This window comes from Lissotriton vulgaris, chromosome 4_1 (assembly GCF_964263255.1).
Source record: "Lissotriton vulgaris chromosome 4_1, aLisVul1.2, whole genome shotgun sequence".
Classification (NCBI taxonomy): domain Eukaryota; kingdom Metazoa; phylum Chordata; class Amphibia; order Caudata; family Salamandridae; genus Lissotriton; species Lissotriton vulgaris.
The window spans coordinates 1024466642-1024488249 of NC_141691.1; the positions used below are offsets into that span (position 1 = coordinate 1024466642).

The 21608-nt window shown below is 45.0% G+C and overlaps 1 protein-coding gene across 1 annotated transcript; it reads left to right on the plus strand.

Moving 5' to 3' along the window:
• Window positions 1-234: 234 nt before the first annotated feature.
• Window positions 235-3629, plus strand: LOC147722820 (protein S100-P-like). Its single transcript, XM_086966897.1, has 2 exons — window positions 235-376; window positions 3448-3629. The coding sequence occupies exons 1-2, from the start codon at window positions 245-247 to the stop codon at window positions 3583-3585; spliced, it is 270 nt and encodes an 89-aa protein (XP_086823023.1). The 5' UTR covers window positions 235-244; the 3' UTR covers window positions 3586-3629.
• Window positions 3630-21608: the final 17979 nt, after the last annotated feature.

Here is a 21608-nt window from a genome sequence, read left to right on the forward strand (position 1 = left end):
TTGACACTGACCAGTAAGGGCAAATAATAATCCTCATTTGAACCATCCAGAGCAGTACCACAGAGCTCCTGTTTGTTTTGGACAATCCATACTGAGGGGCTGGGGGAGCCTATAGATAATTTGGTACTTTTTGGCCTGTGGTTTCTGCCTGCTAGAGTGAGGTACTCTGTCATTTTTGGAGCTGGAAATTCTTTGAACCAGACTGAGTTTCTGTGTACTCTCTTTACAGATCGAAACAGTCAAGATGCCTCTGGAAGAGCTGTGTGGGGCTTTGATCCAGACATTCAAGAAATACTCTGGAGCTGACGGCAAGACTGGAGAGCTGAACCAGGAGGAGTTGAGCAAGCTTGTGAAGGAAGAGTTCCCAAGTCTATCTGTGAGTACAACCAAACATCTGTTTATTTTTAAATGTTCACCTATTGAATGTTTGCCAGCTGCCGTGTCAGTCAAACATAAGTTTTAAAAATACAGGCACAGTAGTTCGGGTTATAATTGATAAAACTCTACCTTCAGCTTTGTCTTTTGTAAATGTCACCAGAACTCCTTGATGGTATTAAAGGTCCAAATTGCTCAGGTAATAGTTATTCTCATTTATTGTAGGGCTTATTAGCCAAATGTATGCCTAGACCTTCACAACGCTGCTTGCAATTTGCACCCTAGCAGGTGCTTTCTGAGTTCCTATTCAGGACTCTGTTTGGGTGCTGGCTTGATGATGTCGTGCCAGTTTGCGTTTGATATCTTTTATTGATACTTTACACTCCATAGAGATGGATTGTCTATGGAAGTATAAAACTTTGAGGGTTGATGGTTTTAGAACAAAGTACAGGCTAATCACTATAGAGACACTAGTAGTGAAGCCATTTCTTCCACCAGTAACACATTTGGCAATATTCCAGCCTTTTTTATCTTTATGAATAGCATCTCTCAATCTCTTGTTGCTTCACTAAAATAAACATCTGCGCAGAATGAGCGTGGTCTCCTCTAGATGTAATATTTTACAGCAGGCACGCACAGCTGCCTAAATGGGAATCTTCCAGATTACCATAATAGGAGTATTTGGAAACCACATGTGCTCTTCACCCTACTAGTAAGACTGAAGATTGAGCTAAGCAGTGGCGGCTCCACCACTAAGGCAGAGGAGCCTCACTGCCTTTAAGCAGGAAAGGAAAAAATAAAACTATGAAAGTAATGTTGTGTATAGTCCTGCTGCAGCAGCTTGTTGAGGGGGTCTGGCTGAAGAGGATGTATGACAGTACAACGCAATCATTTTGATCGCAGTACTTTACATCGCTGTTTTACAACTAAAGTCGTCAAAACTACTTGCGTAGTTTTCTCTTCGAACCCTAGCCCACGTGACAGTGGGGAAGGTGTTGGAATAGAAAATTACACTATTCCTTAACCAAGAGCGCCATCCAGCGCAAGTCGTAGTAATGACTTGCGTTGTAATGGGTGCAAGGTAAACGTTGTGCGATGTTAACACCATGTTAACTATGTTTCCCTGCTGAAGAGCATGGGAGGAGTGGTTCAACCGTTGCAAGTGTGCAGTGACTGCTTGGTCAGCCCACCCGGGCCACCCATAATAGTCATGGGCACTTTCCATGTTCTCCATGCAGGCTGCATTAAAGCCTGCATATGGAACATGTGCTCCCCTCCAGCCCCTGGCTTAACACTGTCTTGGCACTCAGACTAATTGCAATGCTGCATTGATTGGTCAGGAGAGCCTGTGTGCAGAGTGCTTCCTGTTCTGGAAGATGAGAGCAAAGACTCCAGACCAGGCGGGAAGGCTATTTATTTAATATGTATATTTTTTTATTGTGACCCGTGCCACCGCCATGCTGGACACCACTGGTGTGATGTTTAAAATACAATTCCAGAATGCTAGCACCTGAGCCTTGAAGGCAGAGGACTTTATGCCATGGTATCTGGACACTATTCAGTCTAACTTGCTTGTTTCGGATAAGCAACACTTTGGTGTAGTTTGACTGTCTAGAGTGGTGTACGTAATTTAACCTTGTTTTAGGATTAAAAATGTATGTGGCAGGGAGAGCCTGTGACCAAGAATATACTAGCTTTTTGAAGAAGTCTGGATGTGTCTTGATTACATTTGTTAAATGTAAAATTAGACAGTGACAGTAAGCTCGGTCACCCAAATGACACCCTCCAGTAGTCTTGCTGGAAAAAGGGTAGTATTGGGTCATCTAGCCGCATGGCTGTAATCACTTTTCCACTACAAATTAAGGGGAAAATATAGATTAGTTGGAGCCTTCTGAAGGGACATACTTTTATGACTGCTGATGGGTAAAGATCACCAACTTACAAAACTACCTTGATTGAGGATTAGGACCTGGCCTAGTACCTGACCAACTTAGCTGCACACAAATCGAATGACTAATGACTGATTAAATGTTTACTACTAGTAGACTGTTCTGTCTGAAGTACAAAACAGAAGGCCTCCTTTATTACTCTGCCCTCTGCATTTTCTTCTTCTCGTATCTCATGTCTGAGGGCAGTGGCTGTTGGGCTGTTCTGATGAAATACTAGAAGGCAGGATGACCATGAACCTATTTCCCTATGTCTGAAATCCAAAACTCCTGGTATCCTTTTAGCTCTTGAATTACATGCAGTGGCCACAATACTAAATTTTTCTAGTGCAATATTTAGTCCATCTCTGAATGGAAGGATAATTCTAAACACAAATGTGACTTGGTTCAATCCACGTGTCTACAAATTGAGGGCAGAAGGACTGACTGGATGTTGGCTCTAGTGATTCTAGGTAGGTGTATTATTGATTGTAAGCCTCATCCAGTGTTTGAGGCTGAGGGCCGTTGCTCGATGAACATCATGGGACACCATGGATGGTGTAAGAGGCGTTGCAGAAAAAGCATGCATAATGGGCAATTTCTGTACTATAGAATTTTCTGACCTGCATGCGGTCTCTGCAACTTTCACTAGAGAATGACCATGTACATAAAGTCCTTCTCTGTCAGTCTTTCGGCGGAGAGGGTTCTTCCTTAGTGCAATAGGTGACAGATGCTGCAACCCCAAGGGTGGAGCTTTAGGGTGACTGCATTCTAGGAGAACAGAAGCTGGACTGCTGCCCTGGGAAGGACTTTGTTTGTTAAAAATCCATAGAAGTACTACTTAAAGGCTGTGTGCGCCTCACGTGCTACAGAGCCTGCCATGGTATAGGATTTAAGCAACCAGTACTAATGGATGTCTCTTGTTGGCTAGCCCATCTAGTCAAAAGTAATATCTGAAATGGTCTGAACCGTGTTTAGCCATTGTACTGAGCATGACCAATCTCTATCCAGACTAATGGAGATAATTGAGGGAGGTTTTGGGAGGGAAGATTCTCAAAAGTTCCTACACACAGAAGTAGAATGTTCTGAACATATTGAACTTCATTTTATTAAACTTTTTTCTGTTTATTGCCTCTTCGTCCTACAGGCCTCTGGGAAAGACGAGGACATGGCAAAAGAGGTGATGAAAATGATGGACTTGGATGGTGACAAGAAGGTTTCCTTCAAAGAGTTTGCCATATTTTTAGCATTTCTAAGTATGCTATTGGAGGAATGTGAATCATGATCTAAACCAATTTTTCTCCGTTCAATAAAAAATAAGAATGACCTTTTTCTAGTTTATTCGTCTTTTCAGTAACGTCGCTTGGCATGTGAGTTTTACAGGTGGTTGATGGAGGGGGGGGGGCGATATCCTGAAGTGTGTTCTGCTTTTCTACTCGAGCGTGGGAAATGGAGCAATACAAGGCTACATATGTGGAGTCCATTAATTTTCCATGTACTTTTCCGCCTTCTAATTGATTGCAAAGGAGTGCAAGTTCTCACTGCATACGTTTTGACTTTGAATAGTGTTTACTTAAATATCATCAATGTTTGCAGCACTATACCTGGTTCACCCCCACCAAGATTCCAGGCTGCTACTAGGAAATGTGCCATTGGATTATCCTATTTTGCATTTGCATACAAAATATAAACTCAAACTGGGACTTGAACATGCTTCGCAGAACCATTCGAAAGCGGGTATCCCCTACAGACACTTGTGAATCCATTACTGTCTTATTGGCGGATTGATCTTATGCAGGATGCAATCCTTAACTCTTGTTTGAAGGAGCTCTTAGAATCACAGGTACCTTACCCACATATGACATGCTACATCTAAACTGTAATAGCCTGGCGTGCAAAAAATGGCTTTAACCCAGATCTGTGACTGGGGGTGAATGTTAATTCAGAATTCCATCCAAATGTTTTTCCTGTCACAAGGGTTGCCAATCTAAGAACTTTAATGTGGTTTGATATTCTATATGCACCCCACAATTAAAGGAAGTCTGCTCATGCACCTGAATCTATAGCGAACTGGAAATTGAATCTACTGTACTAGTTTATTCCTGAAACCATTCCAAACCGGTCTCCAGATTCTCAGTTGAATGAACCATACCTGTTTCCAGATGGGGTCCAATCACTTGTGCACATTACGGTTAATAGTAGCAAGTTCTGATCTGTTCAAATAGTCATTTAAGTCTTAGTATAAGGCTCTGCAAAACAGAGCGCCGCATCCAGCACCGTATGTGTAAGGAACTGGGTCCTGTGGTTCCTGTCGTTCCTGTCATACATTTTGGCACTGGGGAGCCTCTGGTATAGGCTCCAGTTTGAATTTGACATGCTTTTCAAGCAAGGTGATTGAGCCTAGATGAATAGTCACAGACATGACCTGTTTGTTCAGGAAAATGTTTTGTAAACCTCACCCCAAAAACAGAACCCATGCCTCTTACAAACCCATGTCTCAGTTTGTCTGAACATCCGAACTGCTGCCATGCATTTGGTGATTCCTCTGAGTTGTGTTTTTGTTTTTTTGGTTTGAGTGGGGGGGGGCGGGGTGTATTGAAGGGAATCCCTTATCATATGTAAGAGTTCTCCAGTCAATACAGTTGCAATAATTTTCAATTTGTTACAACCGGATTCAATATATAAGTAACGGCCTAATGTCAATAGGTCAAGGATGTGGACAATACCCCTGGACCTGGGTCTTGACCAGGCGCTTGTGTACTTCCTGGCAGAATTAGAGATCTATATGCCTCAATTAGAATGTCCCAGGAGGGTAAATGCACTGCAAGATTTAAGTCGGGGAGAGGGTTGCGCCAAGGATGTATACTAGCCCCAATTTTATTCACCTTATATATAAACTCTCTGGAAGACTCAGTGGGGAAGGGCACGCTTGATATACTGCGTATGGGAGGAACGCTGACACCTGTACGAGGATGATACTGTCCTTTTAGCTCAGACACCACTGGGCCTACAAAGGCTATTAAACTCCGAGTTTATGAAGTCTTTGGATCTAGTGATCAATGTGGGAAAATCACATGTGATGACAGCTGGGGCTAGAAAGTATAGCACAAATAACTTCCACTGTAATGGTAGTGTGATCTCCAGAGTTAATGTTTTTACATATTTAGGTGTAGTATTTGATAGAGGCGCCTGGGTTCCCCAAATTAAGTATAAAGTTAACACCGTTAGAAGATCATCTGTGGCAATTTTAGGTTTTGCCAAGCGGTTAGGAGGGAAACCTTGCAAAGCAATCCTATCCATCTATAGAGCAAAAACCATTGCAAGATATGGGGCTGCAATATGGGGGTATAAAAATTCTGAGTCGATCCGGAAAGAGGAAAATTAATTTTTCCGGGTCCTTCTTGGCTTACCTCAATCTTCAGCCACTTTTGCAATCCACCAGGAGTTAGGTATGGGTTACATTGTTTATCTGAATAATATGGCACCCATCCTATTATGGATAAAAATCTGGCTGAACTCCAACCTCTCATTGAACCACCTTATTTTGCGGGACTGCATGAGCCTAGAGAAAGCCAGGGATATTCAGTGGCTATCCTACATGAAAACAATTACTAAGGACATGGGACGACCAGAAATTTTTACAAATCCTGAGGCCCTGGTAAAAGCTGATTTAAAATGGATTAAAGTAAATTTTATTAAAACCAGAGAGCGGGAACGAGAGAAGGAACAAGTAAGAACAGAGTCCGCCTACCACCGTACAAGTCAGAGGCCTCCGAAGTCATCTGCGGCGTCCCTCAAGGATCATCTCTGAGCCCCACCCTCTTCAACGTCTACATGAGCCCCCTCGCGGCCATCGTACGCAAACACAACCTCAGCATAATCTCCTACGCCGACGACACCCAGCTGATCCTCTCCCTGACCAACAACCCCGCCTCCGCCAGAGCCAACCTGCACGAAGGGATGAAAGAGGTAGCCGAGTGGATGACGACCAGCTGCCTGAAACTGAACTCTGACAAGATGGAGGTCCTCATCCTGGGCTCTTCACCCTCCGCCTGGGACGACTCCTGGTGGCCTCCCGCCCTGGGCTCCACACCCAAACCGACAGACCATGCACGCAACCTGGGCTTCATCCTGGACTCCTCCCTCTCCATGACCAGGCAAGTCAACAACGTCTCCTCGGCATGCTTCAACATCCTACGCATGCTACGGAAGATCTTCTGGTGGATCCCCACCGAGACCAGGAAGACCGTCACCCAGGCCCTCGTCACCAGCCGACTGGACTACGGCAACGCCCTCTACGCCGGTACCACCACCAAGATCCAGAAGAGACTCCAATGGATCCAGAACGCCTCAGCCAGACTCATCCTCGACATCCCACGAACCAGCCACATCACCGGACATCTGAGAGACCTTCACTGGCTCCCCGTCAACAAAAGAATCACCTTCCGCCTCCTCACCCACGCACACAAAGCCCTACACGACCAAGGCCCGAGCTACCTCAACAGCCGGATCAACTTCTACGCTCCCAAACGCCACCTCCGATCAGCCAACCACGCCCTCGCCGCAGTCCCCCGCATCCGAAGAGCGACTACAGGAGGAAGGTCCTTCTCCTACCTGGCCGCCAAGACCTGGAACTCCCTCCCTCCCAACCGGCGCCTGACCCAAGACCACCTCTCCTTCAGGAAGAAGCTGAAGACCTGGCTGTTCGAGCAATAGTGGCACCCCCCCCCCCCCCCAGCGCCTTGAGACCCTACGGGTATGTAGCGCGCTTTATAAGTGTCACTGATTGATGGTTAGGGAGCACTAATTATTAATCTCGACTTTGTCTATCCAACCATATCTCACAATAGTGACAATTCCTTTCCATCGTTGGGTATTGACAAAGTTTAGATTTAATCCAATGCATATACTATTAACTGATTGTAAAATATGGTGTAAGCCAGAGGATGTGTCCCCCACCCCCCCCCCCCCGTAGGTGTGACGGCTATTCACTTCAGGATACTAGTCCTTTCATGTTCTTCTGTTCTTTGTACAGACTACCCAGAAGAGAGTTTATTGTTCCATTGTTAAAGGATAAGGGATTCCTGCAAGTCAAACCTGCGTTACTTTATTTGCAGTTAATGGAATCCCCTGTAATGTAAGCAGTGGCAAATTTTTTTTAGTGCCATCCATTTGTTGTAGGAATCGGAATGCGATGGATTAACTGATATTGTTCTTGTACATTTATGTCATGAATTTTTTTTTAAACAAAAAATGCATATGTATATATATAACTGTTTTATGCGTATTAATGTAATCCCTCCCTTTTCTGTATTACTCTTATGATTTTTTTATTAATCGAATAAAGTGGTATTGAATCTGACTCTAATGTCATAATGAGGAATAATCCTAAATTCTGATTTCACATCGGAAGGGAAACATGGTTACATCGCATGCCACTGCAAAGCAATTATGACCTTGCTGTTGCATCGCAAGCCATTACACCGCACGTCGTTACGACTTACTGAAGGGGGGCAGAAGGTGTTGTGTTTAAAATCAACCCCTTCCCCTCTGTTAGACTGGAGTTGGAATAGTAAACTACACCATTCCAACATCCCACCACCCTTAGCGATGTAAGAACTTGCATTGTTAACCCCTTCGCTGCTAGGCCTTCCCCTCCTGTGCTAAGCCTTGTTTTGGCTCTTTGGGGTAGTGCTTGCTTAGGCCCCCTGTAACTTTTTGACCACAAGGTATCCACGTCATTTTTGCATCCTTTTCTTCCAATATCATGGGGATTCTTAAGGTACCCAGGGTTTGTGGATTCCCTTCGAGGGGTCCCAGAAATTAGGCAAAATATAGTGAAATTAAATTTTTGTTTCTCAGAAAAATGGGAAACTGTTGCAAAGGAAGGCCTCTGGGGCTGCACATGGTATCAAAGGGTTTGTGGGCTGAAATCACCATTTTCCCAGCTTTTAGGGAATGACAGTCTTTTGTCAGAGAACAAACATTTTTTCAGTCTTGGCATTTTTCTGGGAGACAGACTATTTTTAGTGCTTCCGACCTCCTTCCAGTTAATGGTAAAAAGAGTATGAGAGCAATAATGGATCCTAGAAAGCTATACATTTTATTAAAGTAGACCAAATTCTGAATTTATAATGGTGTCATTGTCTAAATCCATGAAGGTTTCTTTATAGAAACTAGCAGTTAAACATTGGAAAAAAGAAAATTAGTTGAGAACAGCCTTTTGTGTCAACATTTTCACCTGCAACTTCTAATAATTACGACAGCTCTTTGCAAGCAATATACCATTACATTTGCTGGACCTTACTGGTTGTGGGGATATATTGCGGTACAAAAGGGGGTGGTGATGGACGGAGCATCTGAACCAATCAAACACTCAGTCAAAAGATCTGGAAACAAGCTTCCGAGGACCGGTTTCTGGCATTCCAGCCGTCTTCAGCCCGGCTTGCTTGAATCCAGTGGCAAAGTGAGCAAGGGACTCACGTCTGAGCATACCCTGCCACACTTATGGTGGCCAAAAGCGGTACAAAAGGGGGTGGTGATGGACGGGCTGGAATGCCAGAAACCGGTCCTCGGAAGCTTGTTTCCAGTCCAGGGAAGACATGGCTTGGTAGTTCGGGCTGGACTGTTCCCATGAGGCACAGGGTCAGACTGATTTGCATATAGCCATGTCTGAACTGGGGTGGCAGTGGGCTAAAGACGGGTGATGGATTAAACCCAGATCTTTTGACTGGGTGTGAGTGTTTGATTCAGATGCTCCGTCCAGACCAAAAACTCATGGGAACCCCCTTGCAAAACCAGGTTGGTTTGTGATAGGTAATTTTGATGTTGCCTCATTAGGTTTTGGGCCCATACCTGTTGCGGGTCCTTGAGCCACCCACGCAAGTGAGGTATCATTGTTATTGGGAGACCTGGGAGAACGCTGGGTGAGATGAAATTTGTGTGAGCCCAGTGATGCCATTTTTTCCCACACACAAATGTGTGAAACAGTTTTTTTCCAGCTAAAATTGAGGTTTGTAAGGAATACTGGGTAAGAGAAAGTTGGAGGCTCCACGCAAGCCATACCTCCTTGTAAGCCCCCGGGTGTCTACTTTGCAGAAATGTGTGGGTTTGGTAGGTTTTCCTAGATGGCTGTCTAACAGGGCCAAAATCCCTGGTGACCCCCCTCCCCCGCATGCAAAAGTATGTGGTTTTAACATTGGCAATTTTGAAGTTGCCTCACTATGTTTTGGGCCCTTGCCTGTCGCGGGTACTTGGACCTCCCACACAAATGAGGCACCATTTTCATTGGGAGACCTGGGGGAACGCTGGGTGGGAAGAAATTTGTGAGCCCAGTGATGCCATGCTTTCTAACACAAAAATGTGTGGAAAAAACAGATTTTATTTCAGCAAAAATTGAGATTTGAAAGGGATTCTAGGTAAGGGAACGTTGGGGATCAATGCAAACCTCCTTGGAAGCCCCCAGGTGTCTAGCTTTCAGAAACGTGTTTGGTTTGATAGGTTTCCCTAGATGGCCGCTGAGGACAGGACCAAAAACCCAGGTGACCTCCCTTGCAAAACCAAATTGTTTCGACTGAATTGGGTTTTCAGTACTACAGCATGAGATTCTTTGGACAATATTGCATGGAAATTGTGACAGACATTTCCAAGTTTGCAGGACATTGTGGATAAAAAAAATAACTTAGAATTCACAAGAGACATGACCATGTACTCCCATGGTTCAACAATAATATCTACATTTAGTAAGTTATTTATAGCTGTAATTTACACCTTAACAGAGTTACTCAAAGTCAAGCATTCCAGCACAGCTATCTATTCCTCAAACTCACATATACTGGTTGGATTTGTCACGAGGGCGAGTGATAGTTCAGTCCATGAAATTGTATTAACAAGATATTTCACAGAAATTAAATACTCTGTCAATAAATGCATAAAAACCGAACTAGTGACTCGCAACTCGTGAGCTGTAAAGCCATGACAAGGCACCAACCGCTTTACAGGCCATTCAAGCACCTTTCATACCTGATACACACCAGACCATTAACACCACCTGGAAGGAAAAGCAACACATTACATTCACAAAAAGGGACAAGGTACACCCTGCTTCAGAAAGAGAGAAAAAAGACAATTACTGCACAGCCATCTAATCCGCAAGCACACACATACTGGTTGGATTTAGCACTAAGGTGAGTGATGATTAAGTACGTACAATTGTATTCGCAAGTTATTTCACAAAAATGAAATGCACTGCTAATAATAAAAAGTATTAAACTGACTTACAGCCTGTGAGCTGTAAAGCCACCAACCTCTTTACAGGCCATTCATACACCTTTCATACACTACCAGCTGCGGGCCCATCACATTACAACACTCACACCAGCAGACCTCGCCATTCAAGCGCCCATCACTTTCACACGCCCACATTCCTGACACAGCAACTACACAATGATGGACTGCGTGGAGTGTCGCTCAACTAACAGTGTGTAGTGAGCAACAGAAAGTAACCACTCACACACCGCCAGCCGAGCGCCAGTCCACTCTCACCACCATCCAAGCACCAGGCCATGCACACTGCCTGCCAATGCCACTCCACGCACTCTGCCAGCCAAGCGCCACTCTGCCAGCCAAGCGCCACTCCATGCACACCGCCAGCCTATGCACACCGCCATCACATTTAGAATTGTTTTTAACAAACACAAAATAGTTGCAAATAGATAAAAATATAGTAAAACAAAATCTGTAACTAAATACATTGCACAAATGCCAACCTTAAAATAGAATACAAATTTAAAAAAAAGACCAGGCAGTACATGTTACCACTCATGGATAATCCCAAAAATTATTTTGCATGTGGTAAGCTCTATAACAAGCGGGCACACACAGCCCAGGGTTAGTAGGACACCCAGGGCAGTAAAGATGAGTCTCCTTTCGCAAACCTCTTTGCCAACAGACTCTACATCTCCTAGTGGGAAAGTCTTTTATAGATGTGGGAGGAATATAATCAGGAAAGTGGCGATCTTTCAATCGAGCCACATCCTCCTCCACCACTCCAAATCTAGGAACACTTACTTGCTCCACAACAAGGCTATATATCAGAGTGCTGAAACTGAAAAAATCTCAACTTTGACCCAGGAGAACACTCCTTGAACACAAAAGCATTGAAGGTTGCTAATTTGAAAAAAATGGATGGCCAACTTCTTATACCAAACATAAGCCTTCCGAATAGCAGTGTTATGTTCCAACCTCTGATCTACTCTGTCAACACCACCCATGTGCTTATTGTAGTCCAGAATGCACACAGGTTTGTGCACTTCAGCAACCTGACCCCAAACTGCCACAGGTGAAGTAATCTCATCATGGATGGTAGTCAGTGTGTACACATCCTCCTGTCCACATATTTCACAGCTAGTAGTTCTTCACAATGTAAGAAACTGCACCTCCCCTCTGAAGTTTCTTGCAAACAAGTTCATTCGGGAAACCTTTGCGGTTAGAGCGGATTGCGCCACATGCCAGTGTCCACTTTAAACCATTCCTTAAGCAATTTCAGAGCAGTGTAGAAGTTATCAAGGTACAAATGGTCGCCTCTGTTGAATAGTTTTCTAGCAAGATCCTACACAATTTTATCTGACACTCCAAAAGTGGACGGACAACCAGGGGGGTGGTGTCGTGTCAATAGTGGAATCTCTACCAGTGTGTACGCAAATTAAAAACCTACCCTGTCTTACTCTGACCACATATACAGTTTAATTCCATAGTGTGCCCTCTTGCTAGGGATGTACTGCTTAAAAAACTCAACAATAGATATTTCTTTCCCTGGAATGTAAATCTCTGAAAAGTGATCAAAAACAGGCCGAATCTTAAAAAGACGGTCACAGTCAGGGTGACTATGTGGCAACGCCTAAGAATTATGCACAAAATGCAACATGTGTAGCAAAAGTAAATACCGATCACGAGTCATAACAGCTGGAAATATGGCTGTTGCCATCAAGGGACTGGTAGACCAATATGAAGCCAGGTTCTGCTCCTTTACCAAACCCATCAATAAAGTCCAACCCAAAAACTTCTTCAGCTCTTCCAGATTCGTGGGAGTCCACCGGGTAGCTCTAGAGTGGGGCCTAAGTTTGTCACTGTTGACCCTCAAACTGTTCAACATGCAAATTAGTCTGCTCAACAATTCATCCAAAAACACATCATCCATAAATAACTGAAAATACTGCATAGGCAAAAAGTTTTCACAATCCACTACACCACTGCTAAAGGCAGGCAACACCAGCTGCACCATGTTAGGATCAACCCAGAGTACAAAACTTCCAGTAGGAGGACTAGCAGCCTCAGGCTGCAATCCAGATGCCTCTTGCACCATCGGCACAGCAGTGTCCTCCTCTAAAACAGGCTCTTCATCTGCACTGAGAGTACCTTCATCATCCGATGATTCCATGTGGAGAGAACTCCCTGCCAGAATTTTCCCCTCCCTCCTCTCCCTCAGACACACTGCCAGTGTCATAATCTGGCTCAGAGAAAGACTCAAGAAGCCTACCAACCACCTGCTGGGCAGTCATTCTACGGCTAGCCATAATGATTACTAATAAAAGTAACCTGTCACACAAGTCAACGATAACAATCACTATGTAAAATAAGCAATGAACAAAATTCACCTTTATCAAAAATACCTATACACTGCAAAACAAAACCACTCACTTTCCAGAAGCAGCTAACCTCATCACCACATACTCTGCATAGACACAGTATGGATCAACAATATCCCACTAAAAAAGAAAGAGAAAACAAAAATACACATAAGACAATGCAAAACACAACACAAAGATGTTCATGCTCAAAACAGTAACTAAATGCCACTGACACCCCTTACAAAAAAATGTCATACATTGCAATATTACTCATTTAGAGTACATGCAACAAAAATACTTTTCTTACCTAAAAAATGCAACTACACAAAACTGCAGAACCACTGTCGAAACCGCAAACAGGAAGCAAAACTTTACACTAGATTTAAAAAGAAGAAAAAAAAATAGAATCACATATTCAAAAAATACACCAGTCCACCTGCCAAGCTAAGGGGTAGGTGGGCCTAACAGTATAAAATCAAAAGGGAGCCACCCTTACCCGTGAGGCCACCCCCACCAAAACAAAAATTAAAAACCTCTTGTGGCTTCTCCCCTCCTTGGGGACAGATGGGACTAAACACATACTGCTACTCTGCCACAATCATCCTCCCATGTCCAAGGGGCGGATCTCCACCATAAAAATAAACCCTGGTGCCCTAGTGACCCATAAAAAAAATCCAGCAAAACCGTCCTTCAAGGCGATAACAAAGGGGGATGATGGACGGAGCCCTTGAGCAAATCTAACACTCTCCCCAGTCAACTGATCTTGGTTTAATCCATCATCATTATTTAGCTCAATTCACCAACCCAGTTCAGACATGGCCAAATGCAAATCAGACTGACCCTTTGTGCTTTGATTGCCCTAAGTTGGCAGACGTGGGTCCCTTGCTCACTGGACTCAAGCTAACCTGGCTGATAACGGCTGATTAGCCAGTAACCGGTCCCATTATGGTTGTTTCTGGGCCAGGTAAGATATGGCTTGGCAGCTCGGGCTGGACTGCTCCCATGAGGCATAGGGTCAGACTAATTTGCATATGGCCATGTCTGAACTGGGGTGCTGCAGTGAAATACAACCTAACATCATGGGCATACCAAAATGGCAAGGCAAAATGTGCCAAAAAAGGGTAGTGACCTTTGCCCAAGGGGCCACTCCCCAATACATTTACACAATTGGCACAGTGTGTCAAATAAATCATTACAACTTTTATTTTGCCCCCACCCCAAGGGGGGCAAACTAAGCTAAAAGGATGGCCCCCAAAACAAAAAAGAAAACTGCAGTGCTTCATTGATAACTTTACAGGTATTTGAAATGCAAGGACAGCATTTGTGAAACGTATATGGGGCATTAATGGATTCTCTTTAGGAACTCTAAATAGGGGCTGTTAGCATGAGAATTATCACATTGTCCATCACTTCACCCAATGCGGGTACGTTTGGAGTGCAATAGTAAAACTTACCCCCTACTCAAAGTCCAACACTTTACGCAATGTGGCTAAGTGGCGAGTATAATAGAAAAACGTATCCCCCTCTAAAAAGTCCAACACTTTACACAATGTGGCTAAGTTTGCACTGTCAACAGTAATTCTGATACTAAGGACCTGATTCAAAAACTGCCCTTTGTAGTATGCCAAGTAGTATTACAGTAGTACTACTTACTACAAAATGCACTTCACAAACCTATAAGTGTAAATATCGTCTTCCCCCTCTCCTATCTTTTCATTGGGGAAATCCTCACGCGTCATTTTAAGACTTGGAAGAAAATGTGGTATCAACCACGGAAGTGGCTGGAAAAAGGGGAATACTTGCTACTAAATGAGTAGGGCATAGGGTGGCGTGAGGGGTGGTTTAGAGTGAGCTACGGCTGGATTTAGGAAGAGACAGGCAGTCACTGACAAAAGAGTTTGTTCATTACTATGCACTGCACTTTGGTTTGAAACATTTTGTTAAAATTTTATATCAAGACACAGTACAATAAACATGCAAAAAGAGTACAGAAATAAAGAATAAGAAAATATTGAGAACAATAAAGACATGTAATTGAGTGATATCGGCATAAGAAAAAAAGCAATACTAGAACAAAAGACAAACTGCTTATCTAGTTACAGTATTACTAATGCAAAATATAAATGATATCAATACAACATTAGTGTCTGTGGAAGATTATAAACTTGAGAAACACAGTGATCCATTGGTTTCCAGAATATTTAATGTTTATGTAAGATATCAGTAGGATGGAAAGAAAACATTCTAACGTATTATATTTTAAGTGTAATTCATGCCCACCAAGAATGTGTTGAAAATAATTTAGCAACTTTCCAATTTGTCATAATGGATTTAATTGCTGAAGACATTAATAAATTAAATAATTGATTAGCGAAACCAATTTGGTACTGGACACCTTATCAGCCCATGTACAGTGCACTATAGGTGCATCCAAGGTCTACCAAGGGCTGCAGCATTTCTTTTGCCACCCCTGGCTGGACCTTAAATTGACACAACTGGCTGATCACTCAGCTGGGGCAAGGTGGTGTAATCACCCCTTGCTTAGATATAGCATACCTATATCTACACTTAAAACTGGACACATATATACCTATAAGTCACTCCTATGGCAGGCCTTATTCCTGGAGGCAGAGTGCTTGGTTTTATGTGAGATGGTGCTCTAGCATGAGCTGAGCCTGTCTGCAGCTGTCGGGACCAACTCCCTTAGCTGTTCCGGGATAATGCCATACCATATACTCTTAAGTGCATTATAATCCATTGTGGTTATGTGCTAACTTTGGTTTGGCTTTATCAAAACATGTTGTGTAAGGTGTCATACGATTTGGAATACTATCCCCTCGCCAGTCCTGGCAACGGGGATAGCATTCCACCCTTCTAGAGGGAGAAGACATGTTACTTTACTAAAACGCGGTTAATCCTAACCAGAGCCTCAGCATCACAAAATGGATGCTGCTGCCACCGACACAAGTCTGACCTCCTGCTGTTGACCGAAACTTGGCAGAGGAGGCCTGGACAAAGGGTTTACTGTTGCAGGGAGGTGCTACACCTCCCCAGACAGGAGATAGTATATTAGGGCAGGGAGGGCTGAAAGAAACTAGACAGTACCTGGGGCGCACAAGGCTTCCCCTTGCATAATCCGGTCAAACCGGTTCTGGGGCACACCAGCCCCAGTCCCAGCGCCACCCTGGACAAAGGGAAAGGGCTGTAACCACCCCCTTCCTGGGTCCCACCCATAGGAGGGACCTAGCAGGTAATCCAGCCCACTAGATTGGTATAAGAGTGGGAGCAGTGCCAACGCACATCAGATTATCCTGACAAACTTATGAAACAAAACTCTGGACCCTTCGACATCCTACTCGACGTAGAAGACTGAAGAATCTCCCTTGTGGTCAATGAGTGACCACCCTGTGCAAACAGGCACCATTCAGCACCTCGACGTTTGCTTTGTTGCAGTTCCTGCCAGAACTCGAGCAACAGAGATCAACAAGACCCTGCGTGCCTGCTTTCTAACAGCCCAATCCACAGTCCCTGCAGAGCTGAGACCCGTGGAGGCGACCTGAAGCGTGGGGCCGGCCATCTTGAAAATACCACGAGGTGCTGACCGTGCAGCTTCCGAGGCACCCTCGAAGCTGTGCATTGGGGTTTGAGAAGCCCAAGCCCTGAGCCACTCTTGCTCTGAAGCTCACCCCTCTACACTTGACGAGTGCTGCGTGGAGCCCTTCTGTATCTTCTGGCTCAACGCGTTGGTCCGGTCGCTTGACCATTGGCTAGCGGCCCCAGAACCGATGAACCTTTAAATCTAACTTGTGAGTCTGGTTGCTCCAGACTTGCCCTCACTCCCCTAAAAAGGAGCCACCGCTCTGACCCTCCTGGTCTGAGTAAGAAGCAATCTTTGAATCCTGTGTGGGTTGCGCTTGCCAAGGGTTGTTTGCTCCGATCCGGAATCCAACACCGCCGTCAGCGAGAGCCTTTGTGTGACAGCTCGTGATCCACTTCTGGACATCCTCGGTGCCCCAGAGTCCACGTGGCAATGGAGACAAGCTTCATGGCATCGACCTGATTACGCCCAACATTGCCTGTTTCCTTCCTGGTTCCACCCTGGTCACTGCTGACTGACCCAGACTCTGTCCCCTCTGCTTTCAGGTCATCGACATCTTCGATCCACCCTTGGATCGTGCCGGACACTTCTCTTCTGGCCGCCTGCAGCATCTTCATCTCCAGGCTCCATTGATCTACACGACGAAAGCTGACACTACTTTGCACCTGTGCACCAGCTTCCTGTGGGTGAGGTAACACATGAACGCCGGTGCTCCTGTACTGGTATACACCTCTAGTGTCTAAGTCTAAAGTTTTGTCCTTCTAGGTCAGTCGGAAGACTCTTAAAACAGTAACTCGATAACTTTTACGCACCATTGACTTTGCATTGGTGCATGTGTGTGCTTTAAGCGCTGCACCCGAGTCCCGCGGGCTTTTCCCGACTTCAGCATTGCTAGTCCCGATTGGTCCCAGCAATTCCCCAGGCCCTAGGCCTGACCACTGTTCGATTAGTGATACTTATACCACTATTTTAGTATATGGTTTGAGTGGCCCCTGGGCCTCATCCATAATTGTGCAACTTTTGTATGTTTAACTGTGCTTTTGTTTAAACGCTTGTTTTTCTAGACTCATAAAGAGTATAGAGGATTATTCTAGTAATAAATACATATATTTTTATAATATATAACTTGTGTGGTGTCGTTTCATTTGATATTACAGGATTGTGATTGGTAATACACCTTGCTTAACACGACCTCTTGAGTTAAGCCTTTAAGGCTGCTTAGTCCATGCTACCCTTAGGTTAGCTTGTCTATAAGGTTGACTTACAACCAGACACCATAAGGGATTGTTTGGACTGATACAAGGTGCCCCCAGAATTGGAGACATCATATATCAGGTCAACTTCTCACATTGGTGCGCAGCGGTGCGGATTTGAGCTTGCTGTTGTTTTACCATTGCAATCTTTTGATCAAATTGAAAGAACACATCAAGTACCTTAGGTACATATAAACAAAGCTTAGCATATTTAAGTTCTACTGAACTTAGTAGTTGTAGATCAAAGGGCTTAGCACACCCTGCCTACAACTCACTAGCAAGGTACAGTAGGAAAACACTTAGTGTAGGTAAGTGCACCACTTACACCTCACTGGCAGTCATGGCTGGCACAGAGGGAGCTTCAGGCTCACAGCCTGTGATGGTTGACCTTACCAAGGCACCTTCCAGCTATGACAACCTCAGCCACAGAGACTTGAGTGCCTTGTGCACTTCAAGGGGGCTGAAAAAGGGTCACAACCCTACCATTCCCATCCTGATAGCCATCCTGGAGAAGGATGATCTTGAGAAAGCTAATGTAGCTCCCTTAGGTTCAGGATATTGAGTGAACTCCCCAGAGAATGAGAACAGCACCCCAGAAGATGAGGTGGACCCAGAATCTAATGGTAATGAGTCAGATCAGGATCAAGGGGATATCCAGGTACAAGTGGGGAGGCTTAGCCAAGCCAACTTGGACCTACTTGGAAATGGAGAGGGCCAGCACCTCCCCAGAGTACATACCAGAAGTGTTCCAGGCAATAGAAGATTGAGATCTCCCTCAAGGGACTCTCAAATTTCTAGTGCCTCAAGAGAAGTTCAAAGGGGAATTACTTCCCCCCAGAGAGGAGAGCATAAGGTCAGAATGAGGGCTGTCCAACTCCAGAGAGAGAGGGAAGAGGTAGCCTTGGCCCAAGCTAAACTTGCCTTGGCAAGGGAACAAAAATTGAGTGGCTAGATGCCACTGGTGGCAGCAACATAATTCCTAGAGAGAAAGACAGGTCCTATGATACTAGAAACCTGACAAAGATTGTGCCCCCCTATAGGGAAGGGGATGACATCCACAAGTGGATAGCTGCTCTTGAGAGAGCCTGCATGGTACAGCAGGTTCCTGAAGAACAGTGGGCAGCAATCTTATGGTACTCCTTTTCTGAGAAAGGGAGAGATAAGCTCCTCACGGTTAGACCTGAGGATGCTAAAAATTACACTGTCCTGAATAGTGCTCTAATAGATGAGTTTGGCTTAACCACTGAACAATACAGGTTAAAGTTCAGAGACACCCAGAAGGCACAGACTCAGGACTGGACTGATTTTGTAGATTGTGCTACTAAGACTCTGGAAGGTTGGCTACATGGCAGCAAAGTACATGACTATACAGGATTGTATAATTTGATTATGAGGGAGCAGATCCTAAGTAATTGTCAGAACCAGCTTTTACACCAGCACCTGGTGGACTCAGATTTGACCTCTCCCCAAGAATTGGGAAAGAGGGCAGATAAATGGGTTAGAACCAGGATTTGGCCTAGAAATCAGGGTAATGACCAGAAGAAGGAGTCTACCAAGCCTCAAGAAAAAGGTGGGGATAAATCTCAAAACAAGACTTCCCCAGGGCCCCAAAATTCCATGGAAACGGGTGGGCCCCGCGACACTTCCTCTACAGAGAAAAAGCCTTATTGCCATAACTGTAAAAAGCCTGGCCATTCGAAAACTGACCCCAGTTGCCCAAAGGCCTGCAATAAGGAAAATGTACCTCCAAATACAGCTTAAACACCTCCTGTTACTATTAGCAGTAATCCCCCCAGGAAGTGGGAGCACCCCCAGAAATTTGGGTGGGTTTACTTTTGGAGCTCAGGTGGATTCTGGTCTAACCAGGTCCCCTACCTCAGATACTCTTGTCTATGAAACTGGCATGGAGTTTGCCAACTTCACTGCTTGCCCAAACACTTTGAGCAAGTACAGACAGGAGCCCCTCATCAATGGCTTGAAAGTTGAGGCCTTTAGAGACACACGGGCTAGCATCACCATGGTGGCTGAATGTCTAGTCCCCTCAAGGCAACTTTTACCTGGTGCCACATACCAGGTGACAAACATTGATGGAATAGAAACCAATCATCCCATGGCAGTAGTCCATCTTAGCTGGGGAGGTGTCACTGGCCCAAAGAGAGTGGCAGTGTCAGCAAACTTGCCTGTAGATTGCCTACTTGGTAATGATTTGGAAATCTCAGCCTGGGCTGAGGTTGAACAGCAAATCCATTCTAAAATGGTAAATGTCCACGGAAAGGTTAGTGGGGCTGTGATGGCTACAGCCCCAATCCAAGATGTCCTTCCTGAAAAGGTTGATAGGGCTGAACAACTCTCAGCCCCATCTTTAGCTAACTCCCTTCCTGAAAAGACTAGCAGGGCTGTGATGGTAACAGCCCATACCCAAACTGAGTCCCTTCCTGAAAAGGTTGGCGGGGCTGTGATGGCCACAGCCCAAACTCAAACTGATTCATGTGTTGTGAAGCCTGAAATGATGGATCATTCCACACAAACAGAGAGCATTGAGGAGGAAGAGAAATCTCCCCCTCACCAGACATTAGGACAGGATCAGCCTCCTCAGGGAACTGATCTTACCCCTGATGAAGGAACTGTCCCAGAGGTTATTAGGCCTAGCCTGACAGAGCCCCTGATGGCAGTGGACCCTTCTCAGGTGGGACCCAGTCTGGAGCAGGTAACCTGCCCCTCTCTACCTTGCCTTAGTCAGCCCAGGGCTGCAGAGGACAAGAAGGACAGTAAGCCCCAAAGGGACCCCTGTCAAATAAAGCACCCCCATCAGCCGATTAGGGGCACCGGAGCTATCAGCCCAAGCCAGGTTAAAACTTTAAAAACTCCTGAGGGATCCCCCTTAAAAGTAGTTAGGGACCTCCCACAGATGGATTCTGTTGGGCACAGCCAAACCTGGAACCCAAAGGGCCCAAACCTGAACTGTCCATCCAGTAAGCCAACAAAAGGGACCCAGCCTCCAGCTTTAGGTAGCCAGAGGTTGACCCTGAGAGCACCGTGCAACTCAGTTGAAGAAAGAAAGGCACACATGGTGGAAGATAATTGGAGGAAGCTGAGCCCTAAATTAGTGGAGCCTCACTTCAGTACTACATATCAACACCAGCCTTTTACTTTGCAAAAACACACCCAAGGTAGTGATTCCCTATGGTGGAGACTCTCTAATACCCCAAGGGTGAGGGATTGCTTAGTGGACCATGAGACAGGGGGTAACCAAGCTAGTGCGGGTACTTCCTTATATGGCCACTCAGGCAATATAGGCGTACCTGGTCAAGTATAGCCTTGTCTCCTTTCGTTTGGGGAGGGTTGTGTAGGAAGGTGGACACCTGACTATGGTTACCCTAGATTTTTGCCTTGTGTTTAGCTGGTTTTCGACTTAGTTGGCCTAGTTCCCTGCTAATCAGGGCCCTAGGCTATCTGCTCTCTCTGTAAAATGGACTCCATGCACCCTAGGTACATAACCAATTTGGTACTGGACACCTTATCAGCCCCTGTACAGTGCACTATAGGTGCCCAGGGCATAGGTGCATCCAAGGCCTACCAAGGGCTGCAGCATATCTTTTGCCACCCCTGGCTGGACCCTAAATTGACACAACTGGCTGATCACTCAGCTGGGGCAAGGTTGTGTAATCACCCCTTGCTTAGATATAGTATACCTATATCTACACTTAAAACTGGACACATATATACCTATAAGTCACTCCTATGGCAGGCCTTAACAATCCTGGAGGCAGAGTGCTTGGTTTTATTTGAGATGGTGCTCTAGCATGAGCTGAGCCTGTCTGCAGCTGTC

What these genes read in the sequence shown, in the direction of transcription:
- LOC147722820 (XM_086966897.1), top strand. Translation starts at nt 245, where the DNA reads ATGCCTCTGGAAGAGCTGTGTGGGGCTTTGATCCAGACATTCAAGAAA. An exon ending in AAGAGTTCCCAAGTCTATCT is followed by an intron (nt 377 to 3,447) that starts GTGAGTACAACC and finishes TTCGTCCTACAG; the next exon opens with GCCTCTGGGAAAGACGAGGA.